At 47.8% G+C, this 19,729-nt stretch overlaps 3 protein-coding genes across 11 annotated transcripts in view; 2 read left to right on the top strand and 1 right to left on the bottom strand.

The window, feature by feature from the left end:
* The window catches only part of NCOR1 (nuclear receptor corepressor 1), a 69,120-nt gene extending 65,051 nt beyond the window's left edge, over positions 1–4,069 (top strand). For all 6 annotated transcript variants that reach the window (XM_035560976.2, XM_035560974.2, XM_035560972.2 and 3 more), the window contains one exon: positions 152–4,069. In XM_035560976.2, the coding sequence (XP_035416869.1) occupies positions 152–339 (188 nt within the window). In that variant the 3' untranslated portion in view covers positions 340–4,069. The remainder of the gene's footprint in view (positions 1–151) is intronic.
* A 148-nt stretch (positions 4,070–4,217) lies between these two features.
* Positions 4,218–8,390, bottom strand: TTC19 (tetratricopeptide repeat domain 19). Of its 3 annotated transcripts, none has more exons than XM_035560985.1 (10): positions 8,258–8,390; positions 7,877–7,931; positions 7,633–7,743; positions 7,402–7,440; positions 6,824–6,880; positions 6,494–6,555; positions 5,804–5,898; positions 5,453–5,607; positions 4,988–5,150; positions 4,218–4,528 (listed from the first exon to the last, which is right to left on the bottom strand). In XM_035560985.1, exons 3-10 carry the CDS (start codon positions 7,732–7,734, stop codon positions 4,395–4,397), a joined length of 807 nt encoding a protein of 268 aa, XP_035416878.1. In that variant the 5' UTR covers positions 7,735–7,743; positions 7,877–7,931; positions 8,258–8,390; the 3' UTR covers positions 4,218–4,394. The 3 variants fall into 3 exon arrangements, with proteins under 3 accessions (XP_035416878.1, XP_035416876.1, XP_035416877.1); XM_035560983.2 differs by lacking the exon at positions 8,258–8,390 and adding an exon at positions 8,009–8,201 and having other exon boundaries at positions 7,877–7,950; XM_035560984.2 differs by lacking the exon at positions 8,258–8,390 and adding an exon at positions 8,009–8,189 and having other exon boundaries at positions 4,218–4,525; positions 7,877–7,950.
* Positions 8,391–8,461: 71 nt separating this feature from the next.
* Positions 8,462–19,727, top strand: ZSWIM7 (zinc finger SWIM-type containing 7). Of its 2 annotated transcripts, XM_035560992.2 has the most exons (7): positions 8,462–8,589; positions 10,941–10,962; positions 11,489–11,618; positions 11,704–11,829; positions 14,106–14,208; positions 18,518–18,622; positions 19,439–19,727. In XM_035560992.2, the coding sequence occupies exons 4-7, from the start codon at positions 11,741–11,743 to the stop codon at positions 19,553–19,555; spliced, it is 414 nt and encodes a 137-aa protein (XP_035416885.1). In that variant the 5' UTR covers positions 8,462–8,589; positions 10,941–10,962; positions 11,489–11,618; positions 11,704–11,740; the 3' UTR covers positions 19,556–19,727. The 2 variants fall into 2 exon arrangements, with proteins under 2 accessions (XP_035416885.1, XP_035416884.1); XM_035560991.2 differs by lacking the exons at positions 11,489–11,618; positions 11,704–11,829 and having other exon boundaries at positions 8,468–8,589.
* The last annotated feature ends 2 nt before the right edge of the window (positions 19,728–19,729 follow it).

The raw sequence follows: 19,729 nt of genomic DNA, 5'->3' as shown, positions 1-19,729 counted from the left end.
AAGATTACATCATCTAGATCTGTGGTGCAAGGATTTCCTGAAACAGATTTTCTGCTAGTTGTCACAACCAAAACCATACTATCTTTACTATAGATCTCTTATAACCTCTTAGAATGGCACATTTTTGACTTCGAGAAACTCTTTCATTCAGGTTCAACACAGTTTCCTTATAACCCATTGACAATGAGGATGCTCAGCAGTACACCGCCAACATCAATCGCGTGTGCCCCACCGTCCATGAGCCAAGCAACCACTCACCAACAGAACAGGATATGGGAGCGAGAGCCTGCACCACTGCTTTCAGCACAATATGAGACTCTGTCTGACAGTGATGACTGAACTATGCAGATTCTTTTTTTTTTAATTTGCGGGTCAAAATAAAAAAGTTATTTTTGACTTGTGCCCAGAGAGACTTTCCAAGAGAGCAAGGGCCACACAATGAAGAATTAATGGAGAGTCCGTTAAATGCCTTCTGCACAGGCCGTGTGTTGGAGGATTGTGATCAAGAAGGTTGACTTACTAAAGATAAATATGTAAAGAGTTTTTAAAAATGTGGACTATTCCTGTTCTACATCTATTTGTAAAGAAAACCATAATGTCTTTAAATCATTCTTCTGTAAATAGAGAGTACTTTTTGCAGTGTTTTTTCCCTTGCTATAGTATCTGGTGTACTTATGTTCAAATCATTGCCTAAACTTTGGGGGTCATTTTGTAATTTTTTTAAGCATTTTCTCCAGTGTAGAGTACTCTTCATAACCCTAGCCTCCCTACCAGCCTAGTCTAACCATACCCCTAGCCTCCCAATCAGCCTAGCATCATTGCCTGTTTAATGCCATGCCACTTCTTGCAGGCATTGTGCTTTTATATATATTTTTTCCCCTAGACACTTCTCAGTGGTGTTCAACTCTTGTGAAAATGTTGATTTTTTTTTTGACTGACCCCTTACTGAATTGTGTACATTAACATAGCCAGTTCGCTGGAATAAGATGATATTTCTTTGAATTTTGAATTCTGCCACATTGTAAATTTTTGGTGCAGTCGGTTTTATTTAGCAACACTGCAGAAATATTATTGCATGGGTATGTTATGGTTCATTTTAAAAAGGATAAAAATCAAAACAAAACAGAAAGAACAGCTTCTGGAGGCATACCTCACTGTTATGCACACTGGGAATTTCATCTGTGCCCCAAACGCCTATCTTAATGTTTTCTGTTTCTGCATTGTATGCAGTTGAAATAGGCTACTAAATTTTATTGTCATGGTTAACCACAACAACTGGCTTATCTGAACAGAGGCTCTGGGTGGGTTGATAAGTCCTTTAAGAAGAAAAACCTCTACATCCTGAGTTTAAATAAAAACAAAACGCTTTTATAGAATAATTGACCAACACGAGTCAACTACTTGGCTTCTGTTATAACCAATTTGAAATAGGTACTGCAGTTTTTACTTTCCTTAGTCTGATTCTAAAATCTTTATTTAATAATTATTTTAAAGCCTGTGTCCACATCCCAGTCTCTAATCTTATCAGAAAACTTTTGGTAGAAGTCCTGAAAAATGCTTGGCTTAACTCCTAAAGTGTGCAATACATATTAGGGTGAAATTTTCTTTTAATTGTATATGGTACTAGAGAGTCATCTTAATCATCCATCTATCAATGTCTGCTATGATATGCTTGTAGCTCTGTATATGTGCATCTGGTTAGCAGTATCACAGGGTCTCCTGCCATCCCTCTTCAGGAGCATCTTATTTTTTGCTGCACTAACCTCAGGAAAGTGAATCTATATCTCCGGGGTAGAAGGACTGATATCCAGATAGCACTGAGCTGGGGGGGTAGGATGGTCTGTCAGATTCCATATTGCTTTTGCATCTCATTGAACAATCCTTGCCTAGAGTCAAAATCCTTTCCAGTCAAAATCTTTTAAATTTAACCCTGTATTTGCAATACATTGTATGAAGGTATAATGTAGCTATGTAACCTTGAGTCCATGTAAGCTCTACATTTTACAAAAGAACTGTGATGGTCCAGTAGTACAGAATTATTTATCAATAGCAAACATACTTTTGAATACTTGCTAGAGAAAAGCCTTTTTACCCTAAGTGTAGGAAAGAGAAATGATAAGGGAACTCATTTGGAAATTTGACTGTGTTGTAAATACAAAATTACTTTGCTACCGTTTTTCTAAGAAAACATTGCATCAGCATAGAGCACTTGACAGTCTTAAAGCTGCCTGCAGTCTCTCTCTAAGAAAGACTTTCTCACCTTCCTGTCCTTTAACCTTCTGGCTTAGTGTTTTTTTCATCCTGTTTTTAGGTCTGTGCTCTTATTTGTAACTTTTTTGTTCCTGTGCAACACATACTGGAAAAGAAGTTCCTCTGCCCTTTTTGTAGCCTTTAATTTGCAGTGGACAGTTAAGTTTCTTTCTAAAACTCAATTATTAATATAACGAAAGAGGCATGTACAGACAAAAGTCTTTGCTAACTGTACTGTAAGTATAGCATGTTCATTGCAAAGCTTCATGTTACTGCTGTTGCAGCAGCAAGATATCCAAAGTAGGATAGTTACTTTCTCCTAAGATGCAGCGTGAGTGGCATTTGCATGTAAAATGTTGCTGCTGCTTTTGTTTGTTATCTAAGTTCTAACTTCTCCCATGTAAAACCTCTCCAGAGCCTAACTTAGGGTTTACCACAATTCCAGTACTGTTCAAGTATGGAGCGACATCTGACCTGTTTCAAACGGGAAGGTGTTTATAAATCACATTTACAAAGTATAGTTTACTACAGATTTTTAATGATTTCCGATCAGCGCTTTCACAATGCTGTCATCTTTGGTTCATGATTCTGATATGAAATCATTTAAGACTTGAAAAACCCCATGCATCATAACTCTATTTTTTTCCCACACAATGTCTTCAGTGTAGATAGTGACTTCTGGATTCAGACCAATCAATAAAGGGGATCAGTTCTCCATTTGCTTTTCCTGTGTCTCCCTCTTGTTTTGCAGCATCAAGCTATGTTCATGAGAACAAGCAAAACACTTCCCTTAGGGGGTGCTGCAGGGTTCCTAATTGACACTGCTAGTGTTTACAGTCTGCCACTTAAAACCCAACTGAAAAAAACCACCACCAAAACTCAAAGATTGGTTCGAAGGTGTTAGAGCCTTTTTGTTGGTACAAGTGTGCCAGTATCAGCCCTATCTTTAATTCCTAGCTTGCTGAGAACAAAGCTTTGTGTGTGTGACAGTTTCTAGCTTCAATGAACATCTAACTCTAGGAAATCTGCATGTGCCTCTTCTTAGCTCGAAGTAACAAAGAGCTTAAGCCACCATTAATGCTACTACTGTAAGCAAACTAATAATGCAATTAACATTGAGAGTTGTACTAAACACCTGAAGTTCTTACAAATGAGCAGTTAAAATAATGGCTTGATTAGTGACAGTTATATCTAGTTCTACTCTCATGGAGAAACATGGATTTAGTAACTTCTGGTTTAAAATCTCCTTTGTCTTTAGTGTTAGGCTTCCTTGCAGAGAAAAACTGAAAGTTTTTGTTCATACATGCCTTCATGTGAATTTAGTAACTTACAAACCTGATAGTATGTGCCAAACTATCTTTTTCCAACAGGAAGCCTCAGCATTCTAGCACTGACAGATCATGACCTGTCCAAGAAAGGAAGACAGCTTTGGCAGTTAGTGTGCTCTGACTGGGGTAAGGTAGCAGAGGGTTTTATTTCTGACAGCAGCTCTGTTTAGTAACATAGCCTTACCCCTCCTTCAAGAAGAGGTGTTCTATCTTTGGATAGAAATTTTGAAGCCACACCTGATCTTTGGCAACCTCTGAAAATGACACAGGGCTGCAGCTCTGTCATAGTACAGGTACATTCTGTGAGGCGTTCTACTGAAGCTAATGCATACTGAAGTGCATCTGACAAGTACACCCTGTTGTGCTAGCCAGCATGTAAAGAGCTAAGACAATTACTGCCTTAGTTTGGATCCTCCTTCCTTAATCTGAAATTTAGGCAGTGCTACCTAGTGGCAGGCTGTTTTCATGACCTAGCTTTAGGACAGCAGTGTTTTGAAACCAAATACTCTGAAGTCAGGAATAGCAAGTGACTACAGCTATTAGTAACAGGCTAGGCTTGCATTTTGCTGGCAGTCAAGACTAAGTTCACTCATTAGCACCGTAGATCACTATAACCATAGACTACACCACAAACTGAAATACAGTTATGATTTCACAACTTTATTTTGGACTATATGGGCAATAGCAGCCCTTCTTGTTAAGCAGTCCTTAAGTTCCTGATTGCTCTTCCTCTGGAGAATTGCACCAGTCCCAGCCTGTTTGTATTGACCCACCCTTGCTGCTGTCAGACACCTGCAGCTTGGACTCTGGCCAAACTCAGGTGGAGCCCTTTCTCCTCTTGGCCAGTTCAGCTAGTTCTTCCTGGATGTGCTGGACAGAAGCAACATCTCCCTTCTGTTCTGCCTGCTTCAGAGCTTCTTTATACACTTGTCTTGCTTGCAGAAAGTCTTCTGTAGCAAGAGGAAAAAGGGGCATGGCTAGCCAATTACACCACCCATTTTCAGAATCCCCTCCTGAAGGTGACCACAGGCAGAGGACAAGCAAAGGATGGAAACACGTTAAGAACTAGGGAGGTTCAGAAACATGCAGCATAAAGTGCCAACTGTGAGAGCTAGACAGGAGCTATGATGACATGACAAGGTGCTGCTTCAGCATCACCATCTCACTGAAACAAGTCACAAGCAGTATTCTCTGTCATTTTGGAACAGCTACTTAATGTACAGGACAAGGGAAACAAAATCCCCCTGGCTGACATTCAGATGCACCAGTACTGCATTCATCTTGGACAAGATCCTTCAGCGGCTGAATTCGGTTTGAATGCAACACAAGTTGCCTACACCAAGTCAACAGACCCACTAATTAAACTAAAAACTGCAATGCACAGTGACATAGACAGCACGCTCACTTACTTTTGTGCATCAGAATTGCTGCCAGGTTGTTCAGCACCATGTGCTCCTCGGGGTGTTGAGTCTCCTTTGCCAGTTCAGCTGCCTTCTTCACATAGGAGTATGCCTCATCGTAGTGTCCCTGAGCATCCAGCACAGTTGCCAAGTCATTCATGAGGACCACAGTCTGCACAAGGACAGAAAAGGAATCCTCAGAGCAAGACTCAACACAGAACTTCAGGCCAACTGGAGCCCCACATTCATAGACCTGTCACACTAGTAAAAGTATTTCCCAGATAAGCTTTTAGTAAGAAAGTGCCTTATCTATCAGCATGCCACACACTCAATTCTTCCTGGCCGGAAAGCAGAACCCAATTCAGTGCTGTGTACGTTCAACACTAGCAAAGCTGCTTTTATGGCTGTCTCCTTCCCTGTGAGATCAGTTAGCCTTTCTTTCCCCAGTAGTCCAACCACCACTGTACACATCACCTGTGGATGAGTCTCTCCCTGAACATCCTTTGAGATCTGCAGAGCCTTCTCATACATCTTTTGGGCCACTGGGAGCTGGTTAATGTTTAGGAGATAGCGAGCATAGGAGTCCAGGCTCATCCCCAGCAAGAGACGGGTGTTGGCTTTTTCTTCAGCTGCAAATAGAGAACAGTGGAAGTGATCGCTTCATAAGATCAAGCATCAGTTCACATCCTACAAGAGCAGGAAACCCATGCAGTGTGAAGACAATGGATTGATATGAAGATGGTGCTTGGGCAACATGGAAGATAACAGCAAGGACAGAGAAACAAAGATAATGAGAGAAGCCTTTGGCAGTTAAGGCACTCCCACCTGACAAGACATCCTCAGGCATCTCCTTTTGCTTGGCAATCTTCTCCTCTAAGGTCAGGATGCAGAACTCATAGCCAGCCAGGGCTAACTTGTGCCTGCAAAGTGCAACAACTCATCAACGTGAGGCTTCTTCCATCCCTGAAAGGACGGATGTGAATACCTTCACTTCCTTACTCTAGGTGGCCTGTGAGAAAACATTTCCTCTCCACCAGACCATTCTTGCCTTCAGTGCTCTATCCTTGATCATGTTCTAGACCCTTTTCTTGACCCGTGCACAAAAGGGTCCAAGAGATGGAGAGGGCCCCCTCCCCCCAGACAAGGCCAGCTAAGGCCACCCATGCCAATGCTCCATCTCTTAAGAAAAATGGAGGTACAAGTTACCAACCACCAACTGCAGTCAAAAGCCTTTTCTCCTGAATGCACGTCTTGTGAGGTGTGGATTTAAGGCTGGAAAGCTATGTCCTCTATAACTGCTTCTGCCCTAAGCCAGACAGGTCGTAACAGCAATCACTGCGCTGCATGACAGTGAGCAGGCAAACAGCACGCCTGTGGGCGCTTTTATGTTGGTAAGTATCTTGTCACAAAGCTTCCCCAGGCACTCTGTTCTCAGAGGCAAGAGCTTCTGCTTGGCCACCACTGCCACTATGAAACTGAGATTGAAGTAAAAGATGCCTTTAGCAGAAAACTCACTGTTTCTGAGCAGCATAGATACTGGCCAGCTTGAGGGACATCTCGAGGACTGCATTGTCATCCTGCCAGGAGGACACAATGCAACTGTTACTCTTCTAACATCTTCCCAGTAGAACCATTACTTTGCCACAGAACAAGTTTACACCTTGAAATTGCCCATCCTGTTGTCATCAGAGCTGCCATCCATTAAAGCAAGTTCCTAAGAAGCCCACCAGCTCATAGCTGGTATTGCCAGTTCCAGGAGGAAGCATTACAGCACAAGAAATAGACCAAAGAACTGTGCACCACGCTTCGTATTTCCGCTGGAAAGCCTTTATCAAAAGAACCTACCTCCTTTGTGTCTCCTGCTAGCAAAAAGCTCATAGCTGCTTTGTAGAGCTTTTCTGCCTGAAATGAGAATTTTGAAGAGAACACTGAGGAACGATGACACTTCAAACATCTCTACTCTTTACAAAAGGAGATTGTTGGGAGAAAACTGTCTCAAACTTTGCGACACAATTGCTATCAAGACCAGTGGAAAGTAAAAGGCCAACCAGAGCCTGATGCTAGTGTTACTTCAGGACTCCTACACCAACAACGAGTTTATCACATCTGTGCTTCTTCACTGCCTTCCCGTGTTCTCCTTGGGATAGTCCTCTAGATGTTTGACCATGGCTTTTGATATTAAGACATACACCTTCCCTTGCTCACCACGTTGGAGCTCACAATCCAGCTGGGAAAACACTAAGCAGCATGGGACTGCAGTCCCAAGGCAGATGATTTTGCTTTAGAATATGAGATCCCTGCCTCACAACTCTCAGGATGCAGCAAGTCAGCCGTGCATTGCACCTTCGAGATCTTTGACAACACTTCATGTTAAGTATCAGACTCTTACAAGGAAATAAAGACAAAACACCAGCGTTACTCACATTGTCCAGCTGCCCCTGCATGAAGGCCACGTTTGCCATCTGGAAAAGACAGGCGTTGCGCTGAAGCTCCACCGCTGGGCCCAGCCTCACCACCACCTCTTGTCCTTCCACACACAGCTTCCCAGCACCATGATGGAAGCGCCTGGGCCCTCCGGCACAGCCCTGCCCCGAGCAGGATGGCACCGAGCAGGATGCCGCCACCAGCCCCGCTCAGCCCTGCCGGGGGATTACCATGCTGTAGGTGTAGACGATGGCCCTCCTGTCGTCCGACTGGTGCGCCAGGCGCAGGGCTTGGTGCAGAACCCTCTCGGCCTCCGCCAGCTCGCCCTTCATCGTGCTGAGCTGCGGGGAGAGACAAAGATGGAGATAATAGGGGGGGAACAAGAGAGATGAGCGATAATGGGGGGAGGGGAACACCTCAGCCCCGGCCCCCAGCCGCCAGGCCCGGCGCCCTGGCCGCCCTTTCCCCCCTCACCTTGGCTCTCTTCAGCAGCAGGACGATGGCGGCCTCGCCGTCCTCCTCGGCGTCCCTGGGGAAGAGCGAGAGGGCTGCGGGGCGAGGCTCGCCGCTCGCCGCCCCCCGCCGCCCCCCTTCCCCTCCCCTCACCTCCTAGGAAGCCCAGGGCCGGGCCTGGCCGGGCCCACCGCCACCGGGCGGGCCCGGGTCCCGGTCCCGGTCCCGTCCCGCCGCCCCGCTCCTGCCGGGCCCCCGAGGGCCAGGCCCGGGGGAGCCCCGCGGGGCAGCGCCGCACGCCCAGGGCCCGCCGCAGCCCCGCCGCCAGCATGGCCCTCGCCACCCTCCACGCGGGCCCTTTAAGAGCTCGCCCTCGCCACGTGACGCGGGGCCGCGCGTCACCTGTTGCTATGGCGACGAGGCAGCAGGCAGGCCCGGTGAGGCCCAGGTAGGCCCCGCTAGGCCGCGAGGTCGCCGCCTCAGCCCCCGCCGCCCCGAACGGCCCCGAGGCGGCTCCCCCGGGCTCATTCCAGGTCTGCCGTCAGGCGCTGCCCAGGTGAAGGGGCCCGGGTTGCGATGTCCGCGGTGACCTGAAGGACTTCCCGCTGCCTCCCGGTCCCTCCCGTCTTGCACCAGCCCTGAGGCGGGTGCCCAGGGGATGGGCAGCACCCTGCCGGCTGTGGCGGAGGAACTTCTGAGGGAGATCAAAAGGGTTTTTCAGGAGACGGCGCACGGTACGTAACGGAAACGGCACCGTCCCTGCGGGGGGTGGGCCACTAATATTGCTGCTGTCAAACCGTCGGGGAGCAGCGGGTGTTGGTGTCCTCCCCTGGGCTGCACCTTCTGCAGGCTGTCACGCAGCCGGTGGCCTTCAGTGTCATGAGGCAAGCTGTGTGGGTTGTTTCCAGCTCCTCTGTTTCTGTCTGGAGACAACCTAAAGAGCTTTGACGTACAGATAACAAAGAGCAGCCCCCTTCTAAAATCCACGCCCTTTCAAAACTGAGACCAAGTTGGGCACTTTGGGGACCTAGAGGAATTCTGCTTGCTTGTAGTGCAAATGGCTGCATGTGAGGGATGATAATCTCCACACTTTTCTATATTTTTTTTTTGTTATGCCTACTGTACTGCTCCTTTTATAGACTTGCTAATTTCAAAACCAGAGTTAAAAGGGAATTCTTCATAGAAATGAACGTGTTTCATCACTGACCAGCAGAGGGTGTTGTGTTAGCCATCCCGTGGCAAAGAGCTGCTTTCCATTGCTTAAGTGAAGAGGGCAGAAACTACCAGTTAAATCCTGGCCAATTCTAGCAGCTAGTTAAGAACAATTATATTCATTTTGCTCTGGATTACTAACATAGTTCTGTAATCTGTGCAAAAATCTGTGTAAAAGAATATTACTGTTTGTGTTTACTGGATAAGAAGTGCAAAATGGTTCTTGCAAAGGAATGTGTCTATAAGGAATATTCCTACCTGCACTAAAACCAACCCAAAAAACATCCAGAGAAGTCTGTCTGAGTGCTACGTTTGAGTGGGACATGGACAAAGACTTAATATCTAAACTGAGTGACCACCTGGATAGCTTTTTGGCATACTTGCAGTATGGCTCCTGTCAGGTTAGAGTAGATCCAAAATGTACATGTGACTTTTTAAAAAGCTTTATAAATATAAAGCTTATATAAGCTTTATATAAAACTTATCCCTAAAGCACCGAAACAGTATGCTGGGACATAACTGTGAAAAGAAACTGATCAATCACCTTAGAGAACTAAATTAGAGGAAAGTCAGAAAAGTCAGACCAATGGTATAACAGTCATAGGGCATATTTTGAGTTGCTGGAACAAAGGACTTTAAAGTCAGAAGACCTAATTTTCCAGTGGAATAACAAGGCATAGTACTCTGTGTCCCATTAGTGATAACAGAAAGATCAGATTGGATGATCAGAGCGTCAGCTGTCAGCTAAAACAAACAGACTCCTTTTCCGAAGTGTAATTTTCCATCTTAACAAGAAGTTCTAATAAATGAAGATTTTTTTTTGCGTGTGTACTGTTTTAAAAGCCATAAACTAGTGGTGCCCTGAAAGACTATGCTGGGAAAAGAACAACATTGTCAAAGTTTCGATGCCACAAAGTTCTCTACTCACGCCAAGAGAGTTTCAGGGAAACCAATATATGTATTTTTAACCAGCTTCTTAAAGAGGCAGGGCAAGACGTTGAAGCTGCGTGCTTGTAAAAGTAGGATATTGTAAAAGTAAGTGTATCTGGACTTCCACATTTCTTTTTAAAATTAATCCCCGTGATCTGAATGTATGTGTAATGTGTATTTAATTGCTGTGCTTGATAAATGCCGTAATAACAAGGAGTCGCACTGAAAGTGCGAGGGTTGTGGCTCTTGGAACAAGTGGGATTGATGATTTTCTTGAAAAGGACTGAGGAAACTTCTGCTCCTGCATTAACTAGGAAGAACCCAGCTTTGGCCTGGGAGTGGGTGCACGTTGGAGTGGAGGTGGTGGAAAGGAGGGGGCTGGAGCCTGGTGAGGTGCGTCAGGCCCGGTGTGGGGAGCGGCAGCGCTGCTTTGAAGAGGGCCCAGGCCCAGAACGGGACGTGGGAGGCTCAGGACTGGAACAGAGGGGTGGGCAGTCTGGTGGGAACAGCATGGCACTGGATTGTTTTCAATTCTAGTGTGGTTCACGCAGCAAGGAACTTAAGACTGATAATGACAGCGTTGCCTGACTGTCAATTCTGCGTGCCGTTGGGTTTTGTGGAACTTGAGCTGTTTGCCCTGGTGTGCTCAGCCAGAGCTCCAGACATGAGAGGTGGGGAAGGCAAACTCCCACCCGCTTTCACATCTCCTGTCCCCTTACACTGTCACGACTAAAATTTTCTACCATGGCAGATCATTTGCTGTTCCTTGTTTCTTTTTGGTGACCAGAAGGGATGGCTAGAGTCTTGTTTGGCCTCTGGGGTAGATTAGGGATACGCTACCCTCCCTGGGCTAGCCTGTGATCAGCATCCTAGCCTGTGGTGTTGATGTTTTATGCAGTGGGGGAGTTCAGCAAAATCACCCTTCGTTTTCTTTTTATTGCAGTCCCTGATGACCTACTGCTGGGGTAAGTATCTTTTCCTTTGCTTCTTGTCCAAGTGTCCTGTTAAAGGGCAGTTGATGACTTGCTGTCATCGTAGTGCTGCTGGTTTTCTTCTGCCTTTGACCAGTACATATTTCTCAGGCGCAGTTGCTAACTAAGTGTGTGCGCTGGTAGTGGGAATAAAAGCCCTTGTCTGAAGGGTTTTTCCAAATTCATGAAATTATCTCTGTATCGCTGAATCTCCTGTGATGACTTGCACTAATTTGGGTGGATAAAACATGCAGAAACCCAGGATGTTTAACCTGAGCTGCGTCCGCCCTCAGATCCAGAATGAGTTTTCTGTGAGAGTGGACTGTGTTTCAGTGATTCATGCCACTGGAACGCTGCGCTCCACTGCGTTCCTATCAGTGTGAGCACAACGGCGTCCTGAGATCCCTTCTTCTGCTTGAGTCACGCGTGTGTGCTGGAAAGGGAGAGCTGAACATATCTCTGTGCACCAACCAGGTAACAATTCCCTTGAACATTGTCCTGAGAGTTTTCTTCCATTTAGTGTAATTGTCAGGTCAGCTTTATAACCCTTGCATTGACTGAAGCTCGTGAATATGTCAGCAAAACACAAGAAACCTCCTAAGAGATCCAGGTTCTTCAGCTTCTGCAGTCCTCACTGATTGATGATGAAGGTAGAGAAAAGGCACCATCGCAGTGAGAAAGTCTTTTTTTTCAGATTCATATTTAACTTTGTGTCCTTGCCTGCCTGTAATTTAGCCAGGAGAGGAGATTACCAGGAACCCTTCAGGCCTTGATGGCTTTGCGTCTAAAGTTACCTAATGCAACACTTGTGAAAGGCATGCTTGCTGACTCCTCCTTCTGGACCACAATGGCCTTTGAAGGGTAGGATTATATTTGACAAGTCTCTTTTTTGCTTCCTTCTCGTCAAAAAAGAAAAGAGGAGAGAAATTCCCTTGTTAAGTTTAGTAACACTTGGGTGGTAACTCTTGGCAGTCGGATTTCCATCAGTTCCCTGTGACTGAGGGCTCTGAAGTATTCTGATTTAATTTCTGAATCTCTTCCAAATATCTGAAGAACTTCAATTTCCTTTGGGCATTCCCCTTACTTATTTCCTGTTAGACTGATCAAATTATGTACATGAAAAAAGAATTCCCCAAATTTGAAAGAGTTACTGAAACTCATTAAACTCAGGCCTATTATAGTTCCAAATCTAATCATTAAGGAATGCCTTACGTTGAGTGTTCCCCCACCCACCTCCTTTCGGTCTGTCAGATGAAACCAATCCTTACTGCCTTGAGTTTGTGCAACTGAAGTTTTGGTCTTCCTGGAATAAATCTGTCTTCTTGGCTTGTTATCAATGAGATTGACTCAGACGCATAGGTCAGCCGTGCTGTTGAGACACCAGGGCTCTGCCTTGGCTCTTTGTGTCTTCACTGGAGTTGGAAACGTTCCTCTGCTTTCTCCTGTTCTCCTGCTCATGTTTTGTGCTATCTTTTCATCACTGCTGATTTTCTTCTTGTTTACCCTTGCAACTAATCTAGACTACGCAGATTTTTCTCAGTGGATAAAAGGTCTGTAAAGATTAGCTCAGTTGCCCCTGAGCTCTTTGGAACTCGTTCAGAGTGGCCGGATGTACAGGTCTAGAATAACTTTTAAGCTTATGAGCTGTCTGGACAATGGACTAAAGGTACAGCTCTCCAGGTCTGACGTATGGCTTATCGTAAACCCTTACACAGCGTCAGCAGGAGAGAAAATCCTCCTTGAATGGCACTAACTCTGCAGACAGGGAGTATGGTGATGGAACCTGCTGTGCCCTCAGGAGTCGTAGCTCTTTTTTTTCCCACTTGCTGGTGTAGAATTTTACAGCACCAAGCGCAGCAGCGGCCAGACCCCAGCACGTGCCCCAGTGGTGCTGCCTTGCAGCACTGAGACGGAGGAGAGAGTTGTGCAGAGGCACTGCTTTTCTGGAAGCAATTGTGTACCTGAACAAATCTGGCTAACCACGTCTCTTCCCCATTCCAGCAAGCTGCCCTCTGTAAATGCCATGCAGTGGTGCGTCCCGGCATGGTGACGTGTCCTGCTTGGAAGGGAAGGAAAGGGAAAGTTTTTTAGGGAGCATGGAATGACATAAGGCGTGTGCTGTTCCTGGGCGTGTATCAGGAATGAAGTCGTCCCTGGGCCTTGGTGGTAGCTGGGTTATAGACATAAAATTACTGCTACGCATTGGCTCCACTTGCAGTGTAATGCCTTAAGTATTTTCCAGACAGTCCTTAGCTTCCTATTGCTGCAATTTTAGGTAGAAAAAGAATAATTTGTACCTCAGTTGTGACTGTGATCAGTGAGACATAATCACTCCAGAATGGCTCATTCATTTGTCAGGGTGTAAACCAGTTTTCTGGGGATCAGGAAGGAGTCCTGTTACTCAAGGAGTTATGTATCATCGGTGCTCTTTGCTCTGAGGCGTGATGTGTGGCCGAGACTGGAGGTGGGATTCAACTGATCCGTAAACTGACCCAGGGGAACTCAACCAGGACTGTCACGCCAGATGCGCTGCCCCAGAATAACTCCTCACCTACATAGCTAACGCTGCCTCACAGCCACGGAGACTTCTGTGTCTCTGATGCACTTTGTCTCATTTTAGTTCAGGACAGGAACCACTTCATGTCCTGTTTGTGCAGCAGGCAGCCAGAAATGTGTTTGGGTCATAGTGCTGAAGAAGAATCACATAACGTCCTGTGTGAAAAATAAAAATCCTTAAAATGCCTTGTAATTCAATCTGAGGTGGGTATTGCAAAGAGATGTGGGACTGCTTGGGAGCAGCTTGGGATTTTGGAAGTTCTCAAGAATACCCAACACCGTGTAGGTGCTCAGAATAGCTGTCAGAGGGAGGCTGTCCTTGAGGACTGAGTCCCCGAGAGAGGTCGTCATCTGGGGTTGTCTCAGAGAGCTGGGCAGGGATTGGCAGTCACTCGGTGAAAGTCAGCAAAGCTGAGAAAGCCAGGTGGGCACATTGCTTGGTAGCATAGTTAATGGAGCTGTAACTGGTGGGATTTTGAGGTGCAAAGGGAACTTTTGGCTACAGGCCTCCTATGGAGTAAAGCTAAGCCAGGTGGTCTCCTTTTGTGACGTGACCCAGCTGGAGACCCTTTCTCTTTCAGGCTGAAGTTCGTATTTGGCCCATCTGCTGTCCCAGCCTTGGATTTGGTGGATCACCGTTCTGTCACCCGAGTCGTGTCCCCCAGTGGAAGGACAGCATACCAGGTTTGCGCGTTGTTTTTCTCCTCCTGTTTCACTATCTGATGGTTTCCAGTTGACACTTGACCCAATATCCTCCTAACTTGCAGAACATGGAAGTGCACTTGGATAAACACAGAGGCAATATCAGTGTCTTACAAACTCGCTGTTGCAGCAGCCAAGAGGAACATTTCTAAATACTGTCCCTGCAAGGGGCCTTCCCTCCTTTTCTGGAGGTGCAGAGATGCTTTGGGGTCATCTAGGGTAAGAGAATTGCTGGGAAACCAGGCCTGGGTAGCGACACAAACATTTTTCACGTGTTCAGAGCTTGCATTGCTTGGTTTGCACGTGGAATCTTCATCGCTTCTGGGGCCTTGGAGAGGAATTCTGCCCCTCCGAAGAGGCATGATTCATAAACATAAAGGGCTCGAGAACACAGGCTCCAATTTGAGGTGAGGGCTTGCCGGTGGGTATTTGGTGCAGCCTAAGAAGCACTGCTTCCAGGACCTTTAGACAGCGGCTGCCTCACTAATTGAATGCTTAAAGGCTTTTCCTTTTTTACTGTTGCTCATCTGAATATGTCACTGGGCAGAGAGTGGTCACATTGTCCTTGCAGAGCTTTGTCAGGCCTTGTGGGCTAGGACAGAGCATTGCAGGCCGGGATGCACAGTCTTCACTTACCCCCCTTTTGTGTGAAGGATGAAGGGGACACTCAGAGCCTCTGGTCAGCCCAGGGAGCCTCAACGTGTGCTCACCCACTGACAGTTTATCTGCAGTGTGGCAGTTATCTGCATCTCAAGAGGCTTGATATTCATCTCTTAGATAGAGGAAGCCTAATGAGATGGGGAGGAAATCAGAGCCATGACAAGAGGGTGTTGATGCTGCAGGGAAGGAACCCCTGGACATGTTGGTCGGGGCTGGTCATCAGGAGGTAATGTGGGACAGGCCCAGCCTTCAGCCGGGTGCCGTGTAGCTGAGGGTAGCTGATGGGATGATGTGAGCTGCTCCGGCAGCGTGACAGGCAGCCTGCAGGAAGCAGTCCCTGCCCGCAGCCGCATGTGTCCTTCTGAGCAGCATTCCTCGGTAGTGCAGCTCCATTGCTCATTAAGGCCATGCTGATGAGTTCATTTACAGAGGAATCTGAAGAGCTATTTTCTCTGGGGGCGTGAGGCCGGTCCCGTTGCGAAACCCTTCCTCAGCACAGCTGTCTGAGAGGCAGAAACAGAGCAGAGCCTCTCTCGAGGCCGCCGGCTGGAGCCTTGACGGGAGCACAAGCTGGGGCTGCAGAAACCAAAGCGCTGAGCGGGACACTGCACTCAGCGTGGCTGGGTAGTGTCACTGGCTCTTGATTCATGCCTGTGTGTGGTGCAGGCGCTGGTCCCAGCTGTGTGCACTTGTGCAGCAGAGAAGCACGCCCAGTGCAGTGGGGACAGGGGTCATCTGTGAGCGTCTGGACGCAGGCTCAGTCATCCCTCACTCCCAGGTCAGCTCTGCCCTGCCGTTTGCACCCAGATGTGGGTGAGCTGGAATGTGAAGTGGTGCTTTCACTCACAGCTGGATCTGGAGAGCTCTTGTTGTAGAGACCATGAGGTTGGTCCTGTTGTGAAACTCCTCTGGGTCCTCGTAGCCAAATCTGAGATGTTGATACTTCCCAGGCTAAAACGCTGTTTGTTCCATATCACTCAGCACATCTTAGGCACTGCTTTGGGGGAAAATGGCTCTGCTCAGGCCGGCCTTAGGACTGCAGCCCATCGTGTAGACAGTTTTTGCCCTCAGGAACCGAGATGGGAGAAGAAGGAGCCCTCAGTCAAGTGAAAACCATGAGTTATCTTTTAATGCCCAGGCATTAATGCCTTTGCTACTTAGTACAGGGGTGGCGCTGACAGGGTGTTCAAGGGCTAATGTTACCTTAGGGTTGTAAATCATCCCAAAAGAGCTTGTGTAATATCTGCCTACACTGCAGGCTATAGCCAACCCTGGTAATTCCAGGTCAGGGATAAGTCCTACCTGCTGCAGAGGTGGCAGATGCTCGCTGGCGGTGGAGCTTGCTGGATGGTGAGTGGTGAGCAGGGGCGGCTGGGGCACCTCCTTTAGCTGTGCCTGAGTTGCAGAAAAGCTGTGAGCTGCAGGAGTGAAGGCAGCTAGCAGGGGGAAGGGTCAGTGCTCTAGTCCTGCCACCAGCTGTCACTTCCATTGCTCACGTCCTGCATTTTTATTGGTTTATTCTTTTGTAAGTCTTTTTAAGTTAATTTCCTAGAACTCTGGCAGCCTGGCCCAGCTTGAGGATGGTCCCGGCGCAGGCTGGTGCTGCCTAGCAGTACACTGGTGACAGAGCTGGCTCTTCTGTGTCCCTGCACGCTAGCAGGGACACCACCACCAAGGTTATTTTTCCTCTCGGTGCTGCCAACAAGCGCCTGGCAACAAGGGCAGCGGAAGGAAATCTCAGAGCACCTCCGGGTCAAGAAAGCACCCCAGCGCCTGGCTTGGCCGCAGCTGCCCAGAAATGGAGGCACCTTTTTCTCTTGGTCTTTGGAGTTTAGATCCTGCCTTATTAGGCAGAAGCTGCATTCTTGCTGTCTACGTCAGGATGGAGGATCTCTAAGCTCAGCCCAAATCTGGCAGTCTGTGACTTGCCCCCCTCCTCAAAGGAAAACACTTCTGAAAGAAAGGCACCATCGGAATACTTCGTCTTGGAAAAAACAATCAAAGGGGCTAGAGAAAAACAAACTTATCACAAGTGAAACAAACAGTCTGGAGTATAAGAGGGGCCAGGGTAAAGGCCAGACTCTGAAAGAAGTCTGATTTCCCCTGAAATAAGAACGTGGATCTTGTGTCCTGAATCTGCTGGGAGAGATGAGGGATAAGAGGTGTAGCACTTCTGGGGGAGAGCTCAAACCTGCAGGCCTCACCCACCAGGCAAGGGCTGCAGAGAGAGCTGCAGGGGACAGGGGAAGTGTCCTTTAGCAAGTACAGCTCTGGACCGTGAGGGATGATGTTCTTCTGGAGGGACTTCAGAGTGCCAGGGACCTCTTGGGGGAGAGCAACACCCTGCAGACCTCCACTTTTTCCTTTTTTGAGGAATCTTTACATTTAATTGTACTTGTGCCATGAATCCAACCAGAATCTAAAGCCTGGTGTGAGAGGAGCGTGGTGTGCCATCAGAGCCCGGAGCTTGTGCACAGGAGAGAGCTCTGCTGTGATGAAACCCATGTAAAGCCCCACCGTTCTCTGGAATGCCCTCTAAGAGTTAGTGCTAGCCACTTGCTCTCGCTGTGGCACATACGATACACATCGTGGCACATGGTCTGTTGTAACCGCATTTTGGCCATGGGATGGGTTCAGTTTAAGCCTCAGAGCATCAGGGAAATCCATACTGTTCGGTGCAGGTTTCGGCTCCTAGTTTGTGAGTGTGTTCTTGCAACAGGAGGAGGGCAGAGCAGATTGCTCTTAAAATAACTTTCTGAAACTACTTTCCAGTCTTGAAGAAGGCAGAAGAGAATTAATCCCTAGGTTGGCTTTTCTGTGTCAGGCAACCAGCTCCAGCAGTGCACAGTTTGCCTGTCAGCTTCACGCTGGAACGAGCGCGTCCCTCACCTGGCTGCCCACGTCCTGTGCCCGAGGAGCAATGTGACTCAGGGCCCGCCTTGCAGAGGAGCAGCACGTGGGAAAAGGAGGCAGTGCTGTTCCCAAACCAGAGGTGAAGCAGGGAGGCTTCTTCTCTGGAGACTTGAACTTTTTGTTTATTCAGTCAAAACTGGATTCCAATAGCTGCAGCTGTTTTTGACAGCAGAACAGCGAGAGCCTTTGCAGCCTCCGGCCCTCGGTGCTGGTTAGAAAAGGCCTTGCTGCAAGTGCTTACTGCTGCTCTCCTTCCATCCTCAGGTCAGTGGTGGCCCTGGATTCATCAGTGTGCTTTCTGTGACAAGAGTTTGGGTCATCTTCAACCACCCAGGGTCTGCCAGTATGGGGCCTGGCTGCAGGGAATTTGGGAGATTGAGGTGGGGCTCTGTGCTCGATGCCTCAGCCCTTTTCCTGATCTCTCAGCAGCAGACAAGTCACTGGAGCCAATGTCTGCCACAAACACGGTGTACATACAGGAGCTTTCTTCTCCTGTAGGGAGAGAAGGATGTAGAGATACAGAAAGCTGAGGAGTTTCAAGCTTAATGTGTGTCACTGCAGTATTTGGGGCCCCTTTTGTATTGCAGCATCTGCTCGCCTGCTGCATGCTGTGAGTCACTGTGGAGAGGATGTCAGGCCAAATACAGGCCAGGAGTTAAAGAAATTGAAAGGGAATGTTCTCTCTGACTCCCACACCCTCTGAATAACTTTGTTTCAGGTTCTTGGGACCTCGGGTAAACTCTACACCTGCTACAGCTCCTGCCACTTCTGTACATGTCCTGCTTTTGGTTTTACTGTATTGCAGAAGAGCGAGAGCCTTCTGGTAAGTTGTCTGCCTTAACTTGGGGCCAGGACAGGGTGTGGGGGAGAAGGCTGTGCTGATTTCTCCTCCCCGAACCACAGCAGCCTGAAGTTTCCAAGGGAGCAAATATGTGAGCGTGGACTTGGCCGTGCAGGCTGTGCCTGATCCAGTGCATAATCTGGCCTCCAGGAGTCACAACCTTTAGATGGAGCTAGGCCTACAAGGGCTGCGAAGGGCTTTTGTTCTTAATTACGTGTTACTTTTCAAGAGATGAATAGTTCCTGGTCTCTTGGAACAAGGGCCACTGCTGCACGTATGACTGCCACGTAGAGGCTGGCCGATGAAGTGGGGTTCACCTGGTGCCAGTGAGGAAGGGCTCAGTGTCACTAACGGGTCTGTCCGCGCACCCCTGTGCCAACCACCCCTCCCTCGTGGGAAGCCCGCCTGTTCCCGGAGCTCTGTGAGCTGGGCCTAATGCTCTCGCTTCCTAGAGCTGTGCAGGGTGTGCGAGGGCTGCCAGACAATGCGAAGCCAACTCTTGCTCTTTGTGGCCTGGACCTACCTGCTTCTGCACCTGGCGTGCTTGTGGGGAGGGCAGCAGGATCCAGTAACACTTTGCCGTGTGTCAGACCCCTGTTTGTCCTGATTGCAGAGACCTGGGGCAACTCGAGCTCCAGGCTGTGCCGGGGCTTGGTGTGACAAGAGGGAAACATGTTCCTGGGGGGTGAGAACTTCCCTGGACACATTTTGGTGCGGATGCTTTTTTGTGGCTGTCAGATAGAGCACGGCATTCCTGTGTTGCTCCTGCTGTTAACTTTTCCATGCTGTTACTTGCAGTGCAAACATATACTTGCTGTCTACCTCAGCCAGGCCATGGGAGCCTGTCAGGAGCTAACAGTCTCTGAGGAGCAGCTCACAAACATCTTACTGGCTGAGGAAGAGGACGAAGGATGAAGGACTTGGATCACATGCAGATGTGCTTTCTGTGTACCCTCCTGGCTGCATAGCCAGCAAGTCTATGAGGCTGCCATTGCAGCTGCTAGGTTTCTTCCTGTGCTGTAGCCAAATGTGGCATTAATTAGCAGCTTTGCACTGATTAATTAATTAATAAATGTTAAGAAGCCTGTG

Source organism: Cygnus atratus, chromosome 20 (genome assembly GCF_013377495.2).
Source record: "Cygnus atratus isolate AKBS03 ecotype Queensland, Australia chromosome 20, CAtr_DNAZoo_HiC_assembly, whole genome shotgun sequence".
Lineage (NCBI taxonomy): Eukaryota > Metazoa > Chordata > Aves > Anseriformes > Anatidae > Cygnus > Cygnus atratus.
The sequence above is the reverse complement of the archived record's forward strand: the minus strand, read 5'-3'. Positions and strand labels throughout refer to the sequence as shown.